An 18,926-nucleotide genomic window follows, 5' to 3' on the forward strand; every position below is an offset into this window, starting at 1 on the left:
CTACTGCAAATTCCCAATTCTGCGTATCAGATTTTTAGAACTTTTATCATTATCCAAAGGATAAAATCCATTTAGTAGAAATGACAATTTTTATTTAAGCTTTCCTTCATAGACCAGTGAGGATAGAAGAGATTTCACTCCAGTTTAAATTCATGAAATATTTTGTGCTTACATAGAATCTTGGATAATTTGCTGCTAATGGCACTTCATCTTATCCATCAGGGAATACAGAATCATTGCATCCCTGAAACTAAAGTAACCTTGGAGGAATCTCCATGGAACCTCCTATCTAGTACAACATTTGAATTATTGAAGCCCTTTCTTTTCAGTGAATCTATTTTATTTAAGTTACAATTGATTACATTGTACTGGAGGCAAAGACCTTTTTTTTTCTCCTCCCTCTTTTTATCCTCCACCCACAGCTGATTGCAGAGCACTATGGCGACTATACGAAAGTGGGTTTTAATTCAGATATTTCAAGGTGAGTTTTATATATGTTAAATATCATATAAGTCTGCTTTCTTCTGGTTATTTTCAGGAGTACTAACTTTATCTGAACTCCAATTTTTGTGGTTGAACTTTTCCTTGTGTTATAAGATTTACTTCAAGGTTAAAATGTTAATAGTGAGTGAGACTGGGTTAGAAGAAAGGGAAGTCTTTATTCCAATATGTTGGTTGATATAATGTGTTGAGATGCAAAACAACAACAGAAATCCCACAAATTATGATAATGTTCTTTTGGCCTGAATGACTACATGTATCATAAATGAATTGTCAATTTCAAAAGAATTAATTATGAGAAAAGATACAACACCAGAATCCTACTAATTGTAAACAAGGAATATACAAAGTCTTTCTGGGTCATGCTGAGATATGATTAGAATCATTAGTTATTCATGTATTGATAAATCAGGGAAATGCTTATTTTGGGAAAAAACTTCTGCAGATTATTAACACCCAGAGTAGAGGGACCATTCATCCCATTTCCAATGCTTGACTTATAAAATGTACTCAACAAATATATTCCAAACTAACAAGTGAGGGTGTTCTAATGAATAAAAATAAGAACTTTATTTTTCTGACAGGAGGATGAGTTGGTTAAATAAGTTTTAGTACATCTCCTCTAAATCTTCATATATAAATGAATGAAAGATATTCAGAATTTTATTGTATCTAATAAAATTTGGGAATAATGTTCAGTACATCTCTCAAGGAGATTTTATTTATTATTATACATATTTTGGTCCCAGTTACTGAACTCAGAGGCACTCAACCACCGAGCCACATCTGCAGCCCTCTTTTGTATTTTGTTTAGAGACAGGGTCTCTCTGAGTTGCTTAGCACCTTTCTTTTGCTGAGAATGGCTTTGAACTCATGAACCTCCTGCCTCAGCCTCCTGAGCTGCTGGGATTATAGGCATGCACCACCGTGTCCAGCTCCATGGAGATTTTAATCCCCCCCCCCCAATTGTGTACACTTGTGATTATTGTGCCAGGTTATTGCATATAATGTTTTCCAAAATAATTTTATTTATTTTTCAATAGTTTAAAAACGTAAAAGTAATCCTGGGTGGGGTTATAGCTCAGTGGTAGAGCACATGTCTAGCAAATGTCATATACTGAGTTCAATCCTCAGCACTACACATAAATAAATAAATAAATAAATAATAAATAAATGTATTGTGTCTATTTAAATCTAAAAATATTTTTAAAAACGTAATCTATAAAAACACTGTTTGCCTGGGGCCTGGGTTTTGGCTCGGTGATAGAGATCTTGCTTAGCATGCATGAGGCACTGGGTTCAATCCCTGGCACCATTTAAAATAAAATAAATTAAAGGTATTGTGTCTCTTTATAACTAAAAAAAAATAATAAAAAAACTAGTTGGATAGATAATATATTTGGCCATAGTTTTTTTAAAAAACTTTTATACTGAAATTTTAGAAAGAGATTAAGAAACATTGCTTATGTCAAATCTGACTCACTTTAACAGTTCCTCTTGAAAATTAGCAGACGAAATTAGTGAAAAATTTTAAAGGTGCAATGTTGTAGTGTTATTTTTTAATTTTAAAGTGACCAACTTTAGAGAAGTTAAATTTTTATTATTTTCAGTACAAAATATTGAAGACATAACACATATTTTAGTTGCCAATACTACTTCAAAAATCACTTATTTTGTGAGATTAATTTGCTTTAATATTTTCAACACAGTAATGGATGACACAGAATTGAGAAGTTTTAGAATCATGCTATTAAAACTCCTTATTTTCCCTAACTTGTTCTTTAAACATGTAATTATCAAATAAAACCTTCCAATGAGTCAATGTTTCCTGTTGCATCAAAATAACATGTTGGTCAACATAAGCATTTGGAAATCAAAAATAATAATAGCTGAATGAAAATGTCAGTGGGATATATACTTCTTGAAAATGTTATCAAAAGTTATAAAGTTTTAAATGGAAAGTTTGTTAGGAAAATATTGTCAAAAATACATTGCAATTGGAAGATAATCATTAAATTACTTTTTTATACATGACAATAGGATGCATTATGACTTAATTACAAAAGCATGGAATATATCTTGTTCTAATTCAGTACCTAGTATCTTTCCTTCCCCTCCTCTACTGTTCTTACTCCCCTACTCTACTTTCCCTATTGATCTTGCTGCCATTTACCCAGAGTTTTCTTTTTTAATTAATTTCTTGTGGATGTACATGATAGTGAGACTCACTGTGATATATTCATATATTTATGTAGGAAATTTGTGTCTTTCCTTTTCCCATCACCCCTCTCTTCCTTTCATTCCCCTTTAGCTACTCTGCTAATCTCCTATACCTTTTTAAAGTACCCTTTTTAAATAAAGGTTTTCATTTTAAATTACATGAGAAAATTATTTGTTGCCAAGTTGAAAACAACTTTAATATCACTGTTTTCCAAAAACAAAACACATGATCATTAAAAATTACAAACAATTTAAAATCAATTAAAATTTATGAAATATGCAATTGAGAATCATATAGTCTGGCTTTACAAAGACAATTGTGATGCAAAAACTTTTACAACTGTAGCATTAATCATAATTAAATCAGTTACCCAAATGATTACAGATTTATGATTGAAGTTTATTTCAATCATGGAGTGCTGAAACCAGAAAGAAAAGTAAAAATGAGCCCCAAACCTACTCACCTTCAGAGAAGTTGGTGAGTCATAGAATGATTAAATTACTTTGCCCAAGTCTGTTTTTTTTTTTTTTTTTTCTGGTACCGGGGATTGAATCCTGGGGTGCTTAAACATTGAGCCACATCACAAACCCTCTTTTATATTTTATTTAGAGACAAGGTCTCCCTAAGTTTCTTAGGGTCTCGCTAAATTGTTGAGGCTGTCTTTGAACTCGTGATCCTCTTGCCTCAGTCCACCACGCCCAGCAAATCACAACTTTCTAAATGTATAATTCGAAATAGTAATAATTCAAGACTAATAATTTTACCATGGGATTAGAAATATTTTTTGTGAGTACAGATATACAAACATTTTATTTATTTTATATTATATTTTAGTTTAATAATTGCAGCACAAGTTATAAAATGTATATATGTTCTGGGAACTATTCTATGAGCTTTACATATATTAATTCACTTAGTTTTCATAGTAACAATATGAGGTAGAAGCTGTTAATATCCACATTTTAAACAACCACAAGAAATTTGAACAGCTTACATAAAATCACCTAACTAATAACTGGTACATTTTGGATTAAAAATTAGGAAATCTTGCTCCATAATCCATTCTACACTGTTAATAAAATAAATTCACTTTTGCAGAGTGGTTTATATTTATGTATAGCAATATCTTATGACAAATTTTGAGAGTACTGGAAATAAAGATTGTCTTAGTTTCCATGTCAAATACCTTTTGTAGGGCTGGGGTTATGGCTCAGTGGTAGAGTACTTGCTTATCAGACTTAAGGCACTGGCTTCAAAACTCAGCACCACATAAAAATAAATAAATAAGCAAACAAACAAATAAATAAATAAAAGATATTGTGTTTATCTACAACTAAAAATTTAAAAAGTTAAAAAGACTTTTAGTAATAGTTTTAAATGAATGATTCTGCAACAATATATGTGAATCTTTAAATGAATGATTTCTCAGAAGTCATCAATATTCATCAAGACAGTTGCAAAAATGGATCTCTATGGAGTTCTGCATTTCATTCTGTATATGGAGACATTTTCACTTATTTTAAAAACTAGATTATCAAACCCAAAATATATTGAAATAATGCCTCCATGAAATGGCTTCTTTTGTGACCATGGCAGATTTAGCTATCAAATGTTTTTATGTATCTGATAATAACTATATAAACATTTTACATTTTCTCTCTTGTTGTAGCCTGTGGACTAAACAACTAATATGAAAGTATTATTGGGAAAAATCATGCTCCATAAAAGACAGTATACTTTGATATGTTGATGTGGCACATGGGAAAGTAACTGTAAATTAAAAACACTTGTAGCAAAATTATATAGTGGATATGGAAAAAGCAAAAAAAATCAATTTGTAATGTACAAAATGTCTATATAAATTTACCATTTTATGCACTAGGGTTGTGGCTCAGTGGTAGAGGTTGCCTAGCATAGCACTGGGTTCAATCCCCAGCACAACATAAAAAAACCTAAATAAACAAAATAAAGATGTTGTGTCCATCTACAACAAAAAATAAGAATTTAAGAATTACTATCTTATGTGTAATGAGATAGTAAAGTCTAGAAATTACCATAATAAAAAGCTCAAATATTAGTAAATGTTATAATATTAGATCTTTCAGTCATTACCTCTATTTGCTCATATTTTCTTCAAATAATAATAGAAAATTAAATAGAAAATAGTTGATTCATAAAACATAGGAATGGAAAAAGTAAAATAAAATATAAGAATGAATCCCTCTGCTACTTTTTCTAATATTATTTTTTAAGAATATAAGTGTGGAGAGGGAAAACTGAAGGATTCCACTTCCATTTCAGTGCTTAATGGCTTAATTAGTTTTTCTAAGTTATTTAAACTCTGAGAGCCTTTTTCTTCATTAACTATTATTTCCTTAGAACACACACACACACACACACATATATATATATATATATATATATATGATAAAATAAAAATAACAAATTATCAGCATTCATTAAGACTGTATGCAGCACCATGGAGAATTTGGAGATCAAGGCTAAATCTAAAAAAAAAAAAAAAACAGAAATATGAAGAAATTTGTAAACTGTAGCATTCAATATATATCAGTGCTGTGGCTGTATATTCAGAGAGGGAAGAGGAAATAAGGACCAGGGGACAAATAAAAGGATTAACGTGAAGTCATACTTGAATACATCAATAAAAATGTCTTCCATTGCAAGGTTCTGCATCATAGCTACTTATTTGGAGTATGCATGCCTTTTTGATATTACATAGAGCAAGATGGTGGTAAAATTACACTAATAGTCCTCTGTTACAATATTTTCACTATTTCCTTTACTTTTCTGTCTGACGTTTTAAAAGAATTAATATTTTTTATGATGCACCATATTTTTCATACTATCCATGTAAGGATTATGATGGTAAATTAGAATAACATGGTGAGTACACACATATCTATTAGCCCTACCCAATATACTAAAAATTATCTGGTGGATAGTTGTATTGGTATGTTGCTTTTTGTAATGTTAACATCTAAGATATGGTACATTTATTTATATAACATCTCATTGGTTTTATTGAAAATAATTCTATTTTAAGAATCTATTTACTCATACGTATAAAATGGTGCATTAACTTTCTCTCAGAGAATGTCAAGTAATGCAATTTCTAATTTAAAATGAATTTAAATTTTAAAATAAAATTTCATTTAAAATGAAGAGGAATTCTGTTCATTTTCATTGAACTAACAAGTTAACAATTTCTTAAAATCAGTACCTATTATTTCAAGATTTAAAATCTCATCCATAAAGGGTTTAATAATAAATTTCACTGTACCATTTCATTTTATGCTTTTTTGTCCCCTGCATATGAATTGAGTACACCAGACATCATTTCACTATCCCAAATGCACACACAGCTCAAGATTATTGACTTCTTATACTTCTTGATCTAGATCAGCACTGTCCAATTGAATATTCTGTGATGATGTAAATGTTTAAATGCACCTGCAGTACCATAGCCCTTAGCCATACTAGTTATACTTCCTTTATTAAACATTTAGAAATGTGTCTACTGCAATAAAATAATTGAATTTTTAAGTTAATTTTTATTTTCACATTTACATATAGTGAGGGCTACTATATTGGACTGAATGGGACTATAGGGTGGAAATTAGACCATCACCTTTGCTTCTAAACTTTTGTTCTTATGTTATTTATACTATTAATACCTGCACTATGGAATTTATTTTTTATCATGAATAGCACAGAACTTTATTTTCCAAGGTTGTCAGTTTATAAGAGGAATTAATAATACGCAAATGATTAAAATTTTCATGAGTGCAAGTTATAGCAAGAGTAAAATATTTCTCATTGTGATAGCTTATTCTGATTTCCATTAAGAAGTGGAATATTCCTGAAAAGGAAAGTAGAATAAAATTTTTATTATTTCTAATATTTCTTGTAATAATATGAAAATATAGGATAGTATGTTTTATCAGCTATATAGAAATAATAATTTAACTAGAATGAGAAAAACAGCAATTTTCATCTATTTCATATATATTAGAAATTGATAGGATTACAGTGCATGTTACATTTCTACATACCCAAAATTTTGGGAGATAAAGTATCACAAATAATTTGAGCATCTACTACCTACTAAAAAGAATGTTAATTTCATTCATTCTTGTAATTCTTTTTTTTCAAAGTCAATGTGAAATCGAATTTTGAGAAGATTACATTTCAATATTTATGCAAACTTTCATTTTGAATGCAGTAAAAACACTACATTATGTAACCAACTTAATATGAGAGTAACTCTTACCACACCACTTGCATTTCAATTATTTTTAAAAATATGTCTTTTCAATTGCCAATTTTCCTTAAAGTGATATGTTTGTGCATGCCCAGGACATACATTCACAGTGAAAAACAAAGATTATTAAGATTATTACTTTAAACATGAAAGCAAAGCATATCATGTATATTCCATAATTATGGTTTGGCTATTGTTTATTAGTCCAAATATCCAGGTCTGTAGAGGCAGAACTGTATATTCTTGATTTCTCATTTGACACTAAGGACATTTTGAGGTTAATATATTGCTTCTTTTATAAAGAAAAAAAGAAACAGTAGCATATAACTCTTCTTTTAGTTTGATAGAATATTACCTCATACAGGGAAGTGTCCTTTTTACTTGTGGTGAGAAAGCATAGAGTATAAGGAGTATAAGTATAACTGTAAAAGGAATCACTTTTAATTATTTTATAAATCTGAACATGGTTTATGGTTATCCAAAGTGGTAAACATGAGAAAAGAAAATAAAAATATTAAATAAGAGGAACCTATAAATATTTTCAAAAGGTGCAGGACCACAGAATTAATTCAAAATTTTGTTTAGTGATAGTTAGGAAACTCTTTTCCCAAGGACAGCTTAACATAATTTGTAACAAAAATAACTACAGGTAAAGGTACTACATAAAATATACTCCTAGGAAAATTGAGATCATTGAATAAAAGAGAATTCATGAAATAATGAACCCTCCGAGTTTTAGTAAACCATTTCTTTTGTTTCTTGAAATCTTTGCTAGTCTCTGTACTAATACAATCTGGGAGGTAGGGGTGGGAAGAGTTCAAAACAAAAGAATTGGAGACCAAAATCTGCAGGAAACATTTCTTAAGTACTTATATATTTAGCACAGTGCACATATACTACTAAATTAAATATAATGGTTTACTAATTTTTGATATGTACTTAAAATAATTAATTTGCTTTCAGAGTGGATAATTTTAGTACAAAATATGGATCTATGTAATTATTCAATTCAGAAATAGATGGAGCAATTTTAAACTCAAATTTCTATTTTTTGAAGAGAGGAATCTTCAAGTACTTTGTAGGTTTTTACATGTGGTAAAGAGAGTTCTGTTGAAAAATGTCTATATTTTACTGTTGGTATTTGTACACTTTCAAATATATTAATAATATTCAAGCAGTACCCAACAGACTTCTAAAATTAGAATTTCTCAAATTTGTCAAGGTCTTTTTGAATACCTAAATTGATGTTTGAGTGGTTAGTATTGCATTTGTATATGAAATTAAAATCCATTAAGACAAAATTAAAATAATAACTCATTATAGATTTGAAAAATATTGCTGAATCAACAAAACATTTTCTTAAGTATTAAATTAGAGGAATAATAAAAGAAAATTATAAAAAGCTTTGTCTTTGTGTGAACAATATGTAAATGCATTTGACAGACCTTATATCTTTGTGAAAACCAGTCTGAACCCTGTATATGAACTTATTGCATAAATAAAGAAATCAAGAAGTAGTGTTCAATTTAACTTATAAGTTCTGATTCCATTATTAAATATGATTCTGAATCATTGTTTTTCTTCCTTAAATGTATCATAAGTTTCAAATGTGATCATACAGTTCAATTTTTTTCTATTCATTTATTAATTAATGTCATTTTATCTGGTTATCTAGTTTGTTTTTGGTTTTCAAGTGAAATGAAACAAAAATCACAGAAATAGTATTAAAGTATATGTGAAACACCATTTCCAAGATTCTGCTGGTGTACATCATTTTCTTTTAATTATTGATTTTATTGCATCATGATTTTGATAAATTAGCAACTGAGAAAAACAAAATTGTATATTAAATCATGCTGGTATATGTATGTTCGTAGCAGAATTGTCTGATAGAATACTTTGAGCCAATATTTTATTTAGTATATAAGCATAGGGAACTTAGAAATCAATAACAAGTTTTTTTTAAAAAAAACTTTTTTGATCTTGGAGATTGAACCCAGCAGCTCTTTACCACAGAGCTACATCCCCAGGCCATTTTTTTTTTTTTAATTTTGAGACAGGGTCTCACTAAGTTGTTTAGGGCCTTGCTAAATTGCTGAGGCTGGCTTTGAACCTGTGATACTTTTGCCTCAGTCTCCCTAGTTGCTGGGATTACAGGTATGTATCAACACACCCACAATATTAGAATATTTATTGATTTTTACTCATAGTTAATTTAAATATTAATATGACAAACATAATATCACTTATTTTTTTTCTGCTTAGACCTGTACTTTTTAAATAAATCATGGGAACAACAATTAATAAAATTTATCACTTACCCTTACATATCTAAAACTCAAAATAGACTATTCAACAAATACCCAGTGATATCACAAATTTATTCTAAGTCTATATATTCCTAGAAACTATATTTTGTTAAGAAATCACCAAAATGGTCATGCCTAAATGTTCCATTATTAAATAGCACCTCTCTGTACCCCTCCATGTCTTTGGTATTTATGATTCCCTATTACCTCAATCTTTTTACTCCACGTAATAGATGCCAAGTCCATTTCTTTCTGCTCCATCTTTTTTCTTTTACAATCTCTTTATCTTTACACATGGGGATCATGTAGCTAGGCAACTTTTACTTTCTTAAAGCATGATCATCTAGAGGATATATGAAGTATGAGATTAATGACTTGTTCATAGTTTTATACACTGTTTATATACTTAAGATATAAATTAATGCCTGAAGATATTTATGTATATAGCATAGTTGTTAATAAGGATTAAGTGAAATAACCGACTGAATCATTTAGAGCAATTAAAATCCTTAAAAAAAATGGAAATTATCCTTTGAACTTCATTGAATTTAGGATTTATGTGTTATGATGATCTGGTACTTAATTACCAACAGCATTAAAATAATTATTAGATATTGAAATAATCATGATTAAATTTGCCTCAATATTACAAAGGAATATATGATGATGGCAGAGCATTTTATTTTTGTCATGAAGAGCAATCTTTCTAAATTATTATAAGTGCTGTCTGAGCATTGTTTATTCACTGATTTTGAAGCTCTGGTAGAGAACATTGAACTAACTGTTGTGAAGTGTTAGAATGACTCAACAGTAAATATTTTAGAGAAGAAAGCAGCAATGATGGAATCCACTTCTCAGATAAGTTCAGACACAGATAGGAAGATTAGATACATCTTAAAAGGAGTACAATAAATAAACTTTTTGTGTAATGACATTTAGTGAAAATACTATGTATATAATTTTAGTACATTAGTGAATCTTTCATTTGGATATTTCAAGTTTCAAAGTATATGGGAAGGAGTCATGTCAGATAGGTCAACAAATGCATCTTCCCCCATTCTGCTTGCTGTGACCAATCCCTTGAAAAGAATTGCGTTCATCAATTGTTCCAGTTTGTCTTTCTCCCAATGTTGTTATCTTTGTTGCAATGGTCTAGTTTCCTTCCTTTCACTGTGAGTACTATCTTATTGTTTATCCAGGATGTGAAAGAAGTTTTGCTTGTGCATGAGAACACCAATACAGAAGTGACATAAAATATTAGAGATGTTGAATGGTGTATATATTTACTTCATGAGGCATTAAATTAATCAGAATGATGAGAGCCAAAAGGAGTTAGGATAATGGACTGCATATAGCTGTCTTATAATATATATATATATATATATATATATATATATATATATATATATATATATATATTAGTTATAGATGGACACAATACTTTTATTTTATTTTTTAATGTGGTGCTGAAGATAGAACCCAGTGCCTCATGCATGATGCATGACAGGCGAACACTCTACCACTGAGCCACAGCCACAGCCCCTAGCTGACTTATTTTCATGTAATACTTATATTTGTACTATTTTAATAATTAGTTTTTGTAGTCTATGAACCAGCTATTGACATGGAATTAATTTAAATATGCCACAATGAAATAAGCATTATAATTAATGAAAATGTAACAAGAACTTGAAGGAAATCATGCCTTGGGATTCTTCTGAGAAATCATATGAATTGTCAGGTGTCTTTACATGCGACTGTTGTCTCAGCTACTTGGAAGGCTGAGGCAGGAGTATTGCTTGAGCCCAGGAGTTCAAGACTGCCTATGCATCAATCTAAGAACTCTGCCTCAAAAAACAAAACATAACAAGAATAGCAACAATAAGGACAAATCATTTAAACATCGCTTTTGTGGATTGAACATGCTAGAATTGTATATATGAGGTTTACATTCTTTGCCTAATTACATTTTTAACTAATTTGTTAGAGATTATAAAATGGCTTCCATTTTTGTTTATCTTTAAATTTTTAAGGTGTTTATGTTATTTATCCTTTTGCTTTCTCTGGTTGTCTATATTCTGTCCTTCTGAGTACAATTACTACCTACTCAATCACTATGTATTGTTAAAAAGAGGCATCACTGAAATAATAAAGGCTCTACTGGAACTTGTAGAACTTTTTAATTCTATTTATTTATTTTCATTCATTTATTTTCATTCAAACTAGCCATAGTCTATAGTAAGAATGGTTTGTGAGGGTAGGAAAGGGAAAGACATCTAAACTTATCATTTTGAGAGAAAAATTAGAGTCAAGAAAAGGTACGTGTGTAGGCATGTTTTCCTTGGATATCTGAGTTAAATTTATAATGCTTCCATAAAACTAAGCAAAGACTGTTTACATCCACATGTAGTAGCTAAATTTCTTTCTTTTTTTAGAGAGAGAGAGAGAGAGAGAGAGAGAGAGAGAGAGAGAGAATTTTTAATGTTTATTTTTCAGTTTTTGGTGGACACAACATCTTTATTTCATTTTATGTGGTGCGCCGAAGCCAGCGTCCCACGCATTCCAGGCAAGCCATTACTGCTTGAGCCACATCCCCAGCCGAAGTAGCTAAATTGCTGTAGTGGTCATTAAAGAATTAAATTCAGCATTTTCAAGGAAACGCCTTTTAATGTTAAAGATAAAAATAAATTTTCAAGTAATAAATATAAGGTTTAGAATAGAAATCTGGAGGTGACTTTATTTAAACATGTATATTTACATCCCAGAAGAGGCAGAGTTCAATTTATTATTCAGTAGTTGTAAACATAATTAAAGACATGCTAGAATATTTGCATTATCATATATAAGGTCTAAAAAACAGGAATTTCATCTGTTTTGTTCACTGATGATCTCTTAGTGCCTATAATAGTGCTTGTTTTAGAATTTGATTTATAAGTATTTGTTGGATAAATGAATACACCCTCATGAATTCAATTCACCCAAAACTAATTATAAAATAGAGGGTAAATATCCTTTTTAGGTAGTAAAATGTGTATCCACTTAAGCTTTAAAATATATTTTTTTCTATAACATTTTTATTGATTTTGAATACCCCTGTAATAATTTAAAGTGATGAAAAACATTTTAAAATGTTTGATTATATAATGTTATTTAAGGTAGTGTAGAACAGAGGAGAAGGGGACTTCTAGGAATTAAGTCTGGATCTTAATTCTTTTTCTTGAGTAGATACTGCAACATGCATGTAATGTTTTTAAAAATGGTATGTAGTATTCTTTTACCAGTTGTAATAATCTGTAATACCTAAGGGTAGAATAAGAATATTGATAGTTTCAATTCCATTTGTCACCATCTCATTTTTATTTTTCCTAATGTTTGCATGGTATTTATAAAATCACACAGTCATTAAAATTTTAGAGGTCCTAGATTCATAGTGTATAAGACATGCATGGATGTGTGCATATGAACTCATAGCATCAATGAGATATTTAAAATCTCACATTAATAACAGAGTAGAAAACTAATAATTCACAAGAGACCAAGTCTTGAGAACAGGTTTCTATATTATGTAGTCCCTATGCTCATCATTGAGCAAATGTTGCTAAAAATATTCTACAGTCTTTTCATGTTGTTTACTATTATAGAGAATGTTTTCAGCATTAGTATTTTTAACTATTACACTGAAAAGGTTTTATAAATGACACCAAGTAATCAACAAGAAGGTACCTATAGTACATAATTTTCAATATACCCATAATATATATTTTTCAAATTTTGCCAACAAAATTCATAAAATGAGAAGTTTGACATTGAACTACTTCATCTCTTGGTATCATACATGATCTAAAGTATCTCAATTGTTGCAACATATCCATTTATTCTGTTACTGATTGCAAAAAGAAGGATTTCTTTTTTTCCCTTTTCTGTTTTTCAACATTTCTGCTGCCTGTTTTAAAAATGCAGATATATATCTATGCAGTGGGGCATTTTAATATAATACATTTTCTGGCATAATCATAGCACATTATCCTTAGCTATATATATTTTGTGTGATATATATATATATATATATATATATATATATATATATAATCACAAATCCTCCTTTTTTTAGAACCATTACTAAAACTTTGTTAATATTATTGATTACCAATAAATATTGAGAACTCCCTTATTAGATGTTTGTATGCATTGATACTTTTCTGTACTGGAATCTCAAAGGACCATCTTTCCACCTATCTTTTAAAACTGTGGAATGCTTTGATAGCTGCATTAACCATTGTTTAATTATAATATACATATATATAACATCTGATTTAGTTCAGTGCAGTGGAATACAAATTTTATTTTGTGTTACCATTTTACGTACCACTAACATCTGGAAGCACATTAGAAAACTTTGTGATGCTAGAGATAAAGAAATTCTAATATGTCAAATTAAGATTATATGAAGCCAATCAAACAAAAAATATGAATTGGTAATTAAGAAAGGAAAATGAAGAAAATAATTTTCAAACTATAAGAAAATTAGAATTCTTTATTGAATTTGACCATAAGAAAGAACTGAAACAATCTGGAATAGTTCAGTGTGTGCAAACAATAAGCAAGTGGTTAAAAAAAATCAACCAAAGATATTGTTTTGACTCACTTTGCCCTGGCCAAAATAATATTAAGTGCCTTATTTTTAATGTTTTTAAAAAATATTCGTTTTTGACAAATAATTGTGTATATTTTGGGGAATGATATGAATTTTTAATCTATGTAATCATTTTAGTAAGATTTGATCAAGCTAATTAATATATATATGACACCTCATCAATATGTGTTTTGTAGCGAGAATATCAAGCTATTCTTTTAGCAATTTTCAAATATACAAAACAATGCCTTTAGATTTTTAAACCCTAGTTGAGCTGTTCTTTGTATTTGGTCAATTTCTGTCAGTTTGTAGATGTAAAATTTCACTTTCCTATGGACTATCTTCTGTAATATGAAAACATAAATTCTCAGAATAAGAATGTTGTTCAATTCAAATTCCTTGAGTTGTAGGATGTCACCTACCAAATGTATAATCTAATCTCAGTATGTAGACCTAATGCCTAAATTAGACTCAATGCAAAATTAGACATAAATACCTGCTTCTGTGTCATTAATACCTGCAAAGATAAGGGATTTACTATCACCTGAAAATTTTTTTTTCCCACAGAATGCTTGAATAAGCAGCTGTTTATGTTGTTCAAAATGTTGCCTTCTTGTAACTTATATCTATTTTTGTTTTTCTCATCCAAAGAAAGCAAGCTCCAACACCCTTGACATATAATGGTTTCCTCCGTGTTTAGCCATTGGCACATTAACTCCTCTTCCCAAACACTTTTTTTTTCAATTCAAATTTCCTGAGTCCTTCATTTGTCATTGACTACTTTTATGGAAATAAAGTTTTACTGTTTGGAGCCTAAATCTTAAAATATGGACTACTGCATAAAATATATATTGCAAATAAAATAACTGAATTTGAAATTCATAACAAAAAATAATATTTTTATGATTGGTAACAAATATTTCATTTTCAATAACTATTGAATTAAATATTTCAATTATTTGTTTTAGCTTTAAGTATTTTGGTAAATTAAAATATCTTTTATGTATTTTATCAATAATGGACACTTACAAATACCTTATGTCTCTTAATTACTATAGATATCTTGCTTCGTTTATTTTTCTTGTTAATGTAAAAATGTATATTTGATTTAAAACAATTTGTTGTTAATTTATTTTACACTTTTAATTTTGCTAATATTTCATTTAATCGTTTTTAATTTACAAAGAAGTCTTCAGATAACACGCATTTTTATGATTGGCTGCCTAATAATTTATTTTTCTCCCTCTTCTTTTTTCTCCTCTCCTCTTCCCCCTGCCCCCTCCTCTCCTCCTCCTCCTCTTCTTCTCCTTCTCCTTTTCTTTCTCCTTCTTCTTCTTCTCTTCTCTCTCCTCTCTCTCCTGTCTTTTCTATTTGTCAGTTTTCTGTGGGTTGATACAGAGAACCATCACAATCGTGCCTGGTATGGACTTGTTGTCCGGGACGTATATATTTGCGGTCCTGTTAGCATGCGTCGTGTTTCAGTCTGGCGCCCAGGAGAAAAACTACACCGTCCGAGAAGAAATGCCAGAAAACGTCCTGATAGGCGACTTGTTGAAAGACCTCAATTTGTCGCTAATTCCCGACAAGTCCTTAACGTCTCCAATGCAGTTCAAGCTCGTGTACAAGACAGGGGATGTGCCACTGATTCGTATTGAAGAGGGTACTGGTGAGATCTTCACTACTGGGGCTCGCATTGATCGTGAGAAATTATGTGCTGGTATCATGATGGATGCCCATTGCTTTTACGAAGTGGAGGTTGCTGTTTTGCCGGATGAAATATTTAGACTGGTTAAGATACGTTTTCTGATAGAAGACATAAATGATAATGCACCGTTATTCCCAGCGACGGTTATCAACATCTCAATTCCAGAGAATTCAGCTATAAACTCTCGGTATGCTCTCCCAGCGGCCATTGATCCTGACATAGGAATAAATGGAGTTCAAAATTACCAACTAATTAAGGTACGTTTTTAAACCACTTTTTGTTGAAGATGTTATTTCATTTTTAAAAGATAGAAAGGATCTTATTGTACTTCAAATTTTGAGTAAGCCATCGCCTCAGTTTTTCAAAGTTTAAGCAAAGCATACTCGAGAAAATTCATCAATACACTTTGTGCAATTACATGGGATTTATTAACTTTCTTTTAAAAAAATATATTCTAGCTGTAGTTGAATACAATACCTTTATTTTACTTATTTATTTTTATGTGGTGCTGAGGATCGAACCCAGGGTTTTACACGTGTGAGGCAATGGCTGTACTGCTGAGCCACAACCCCAGCCCAAGGGACTTATTAATTTTCATTGTACCTATAATCATTTCCAAACATTTGTATTTCCTTAAATAATTATAGAGGTTACACAAGGAATTAAGCTCGGCTACTTAAACTTGCCCAATATCCTAATTTTAATCTGTGTAGTCATGCCTCTGCCAGAAACTTGACCAAAATAAGCAAATCAAAGCATTAAGAATGAATCAACAAAACTATCAAAAATTTTTTTGGTTATTTTAGATAGAAAACTATATCTTGTCATTTGAAAAGATGTCAAATAATCTATATGAGGGGTGAATAAAACATTTTTATCACCAGCATTTCTGAATATGTATAGATTAATGAGACATTTTTCATGTGATTTCAAGTTAACGTAAGATCTTTAAGTATCTTATGAATCATTAAAGTAAAATTAAATTTTAGAAAATTTACTATTAAAATATTTTCATTTTGTTTCAATTCCTTGAAGACACATTATTCAATTAATACAAAACGTAATTTTTCCATTTAGCACAAAAGATTCAGTTTTGACTAGATTTCAACCTGGGGAGGGGAAGAATAGTAGAATATGTGGTATCCTTCAATGTAGGTACAGAAGGGCCACATTTACTAAGTACATGGGCAATTACTAAAAATTATCATAGACAATAGTAGAAACCTCAGATTTGGGTATGTGAAATACTAGAATTTTTGTTCTTGGAAAATACATATAAAAGAACAAGTGTACAGCTTTCATACTGATATAATGAGAGGATTTTCAAAATTTATAAATATTCTCTGTTTACTTAATGTAAGACTATGATTGACATGACTGTTTTAAAGTATTCAAAGAACACATAAGTATGATATTCTGACATTTATTATCTTAAGGTTTTAGGCCTGGAGTATGTATACTATGAGAAAACTGATCTACAAATGACAATGTATATTATAAAGATACATATTTGTTTTTATGTACTGTATTAATCAACTTTTTGTCATTGTGGCTAAACCACCTTCCCAAAGAAAACAATTACCTCCAAATGGTCTGTTGAAATTACTAAATCATCAAATGGATAAATCCTCTGACAAGTTTAGAACCTTCAAGATCCAATCATTTCCTGAAAGCCTCACCTCTGAACATTGCTATACTGACAAACAAGCCTTCAACACATGGGTTTTGGGGGGACATTTATATCCAAACCATAACAAATAAGTTCAGAAATTGAAGGCTACAAATCTCTTGAGTGAAGAATTCAAGTAAAAGACAGATTTATCTGAGTATATAAGGTAAAATTAGAGAAGGGTTAGAATATCCATAAATAAGCTTTTATAGGTCAGAACCTTACAGTCCATCTCCTTATCTCATGAAATGAAAAGTATATGCGGAAGTGACAAAGATACAGATCACAGTTTTGTGCTAAACTCCTACTAAATATGCTACCTCCTACTTAATCCTTCTGATTTTTAATTTCTTCAATTGAAATATGTGAATGATGACATAATTCTTATAGAGGTAAAATTGGGAAGATAAGCACTAATTATAGAGTAGATATATCAGCATTAAATGTTTTTGGAGATGCTTTATAATATTAGACTACTTCTAGAAATGTGAGGCTTATCACCTTAATTTATAAATTGTGTATCAGAATGGATACCCCTATAGCTATATGATTTTGGTCATTGATAGACATTCTATAATCTGTGATATCCAAAATGGTAGCCACTAAGACCATGTGGCTACTGAGTAGTTGAAATGTGGTAGCACTATTAAGGAATTGAATTTTTAATTAAATTTTGTTTTAATTTTAATAGCCATAAGTAGTTACTGGTTAGCATGTTGGAAAGCACAGCCTAAACAAAAATAATTTATTTTGAAATTGTAACTGGTAGGTCAAATAAAAAATGGGACCTTAGCAAATTGAAATCAACTATTAGCAAAAGGCTCTCTCCACCTGATATTGTGACAAACATCTTAAAATTCATTTTTTGTACAAGGAATAATTTTGTTATTTTTCCCTCAGATTAATGAACTTTCAAGAAAATTCTGATTATTTTTGAAAGCTACTAAACAAATTCAAATATAACAAGTCGACCTGCTGACATAATTTCAGCTTTATTAAAAAGTATTTTCCTTTGACTTATGTTGAAAGTATGTCAACTAATGACAAAAGACAGGCTCACTATAGGTTTTTAAGATAAGTTGAAATAGCAATGCTCTAAAGTTTCTTTCTGCGTTAGAAGGAGTAATAAGCCTAAAGTAACTATAGAGTATACCTAACACACTGGGGCATCTCCATGGCCTCATGGACAAATACTGTTCTGAGAGCTTGTTAAAAATAATGAGAATAGAACACAAAGCATAGCCCCAGGTGTGCAGAGGGCCATGACATGGGTTACATTCACAGAATGCACTTTGACTTGCAAAAAGGCCCTATCATGAAAGTGGCATGTATGCTGGGGAAAGGAGAGTTAAAGAAAAAGAAACATGTTTTGATTCATCAATAAACTTTACTAAATTTTACAATTTGAAAGTAAGTAGGCCAACCATAAAAATTTATTTTAAAAGACCCCCTGTCTTGAAAAATAGGATGAGAATTTAATTAATATTAATTTGCTCTACTTTTGTTGAATAGATAAGAATAGCAAAATCACAGTTTATGCTAACTAGGGTAATCTAAAATGTATATGAAAAGTTCAAATAGCAAAGGGAGAGAAAGGGGGAAAAGT

At 30.0% G+C, this 18,926-nt stretch overlaps 1 protein-coding gene across 8 annotated transcripts in view; it reads left to right on the forward strand.

Annotated features, from left to right (window-relative positions):
- Positions 1–15,368: 15,368 nt before the first annotated feature.
- Positions 15,369–18,926, forward strand: part of Pcdh11x (protocadherin 11 X-linked) — a 662,237-nt gene continuing 658,679 nt past the window's right edge. For all 8 annotated transcript variants that reach the window (XM_026411349.2, XM_077793969.1, XM_077793972.1 and 5 more), the window contains exon 1: positions 15,369–15,908. In XM_026411349.2, coding sequence (XP_026267134.2) covers positions 15,369–15,908 — 540 coding nt within the window. The remainder of the gene's footprint in view (positions 15,909–18,926) is intronic.

The sequence above is a fragment of the Urocitellus parryii genome, chromosome X (genome assembly GCF_045843805.1).
Source record: "Urocitellus parryii isolate mUroPar1 chromosome X, mUroPar1.hap1, whole genome shotgun sequence".
Taxonomy (NCBI): Eukaryota; Metazoa; Chordata; class Mammalia; order Rodentia; family Sciuridae; genus Urocitellus; species Urocitellus parryii.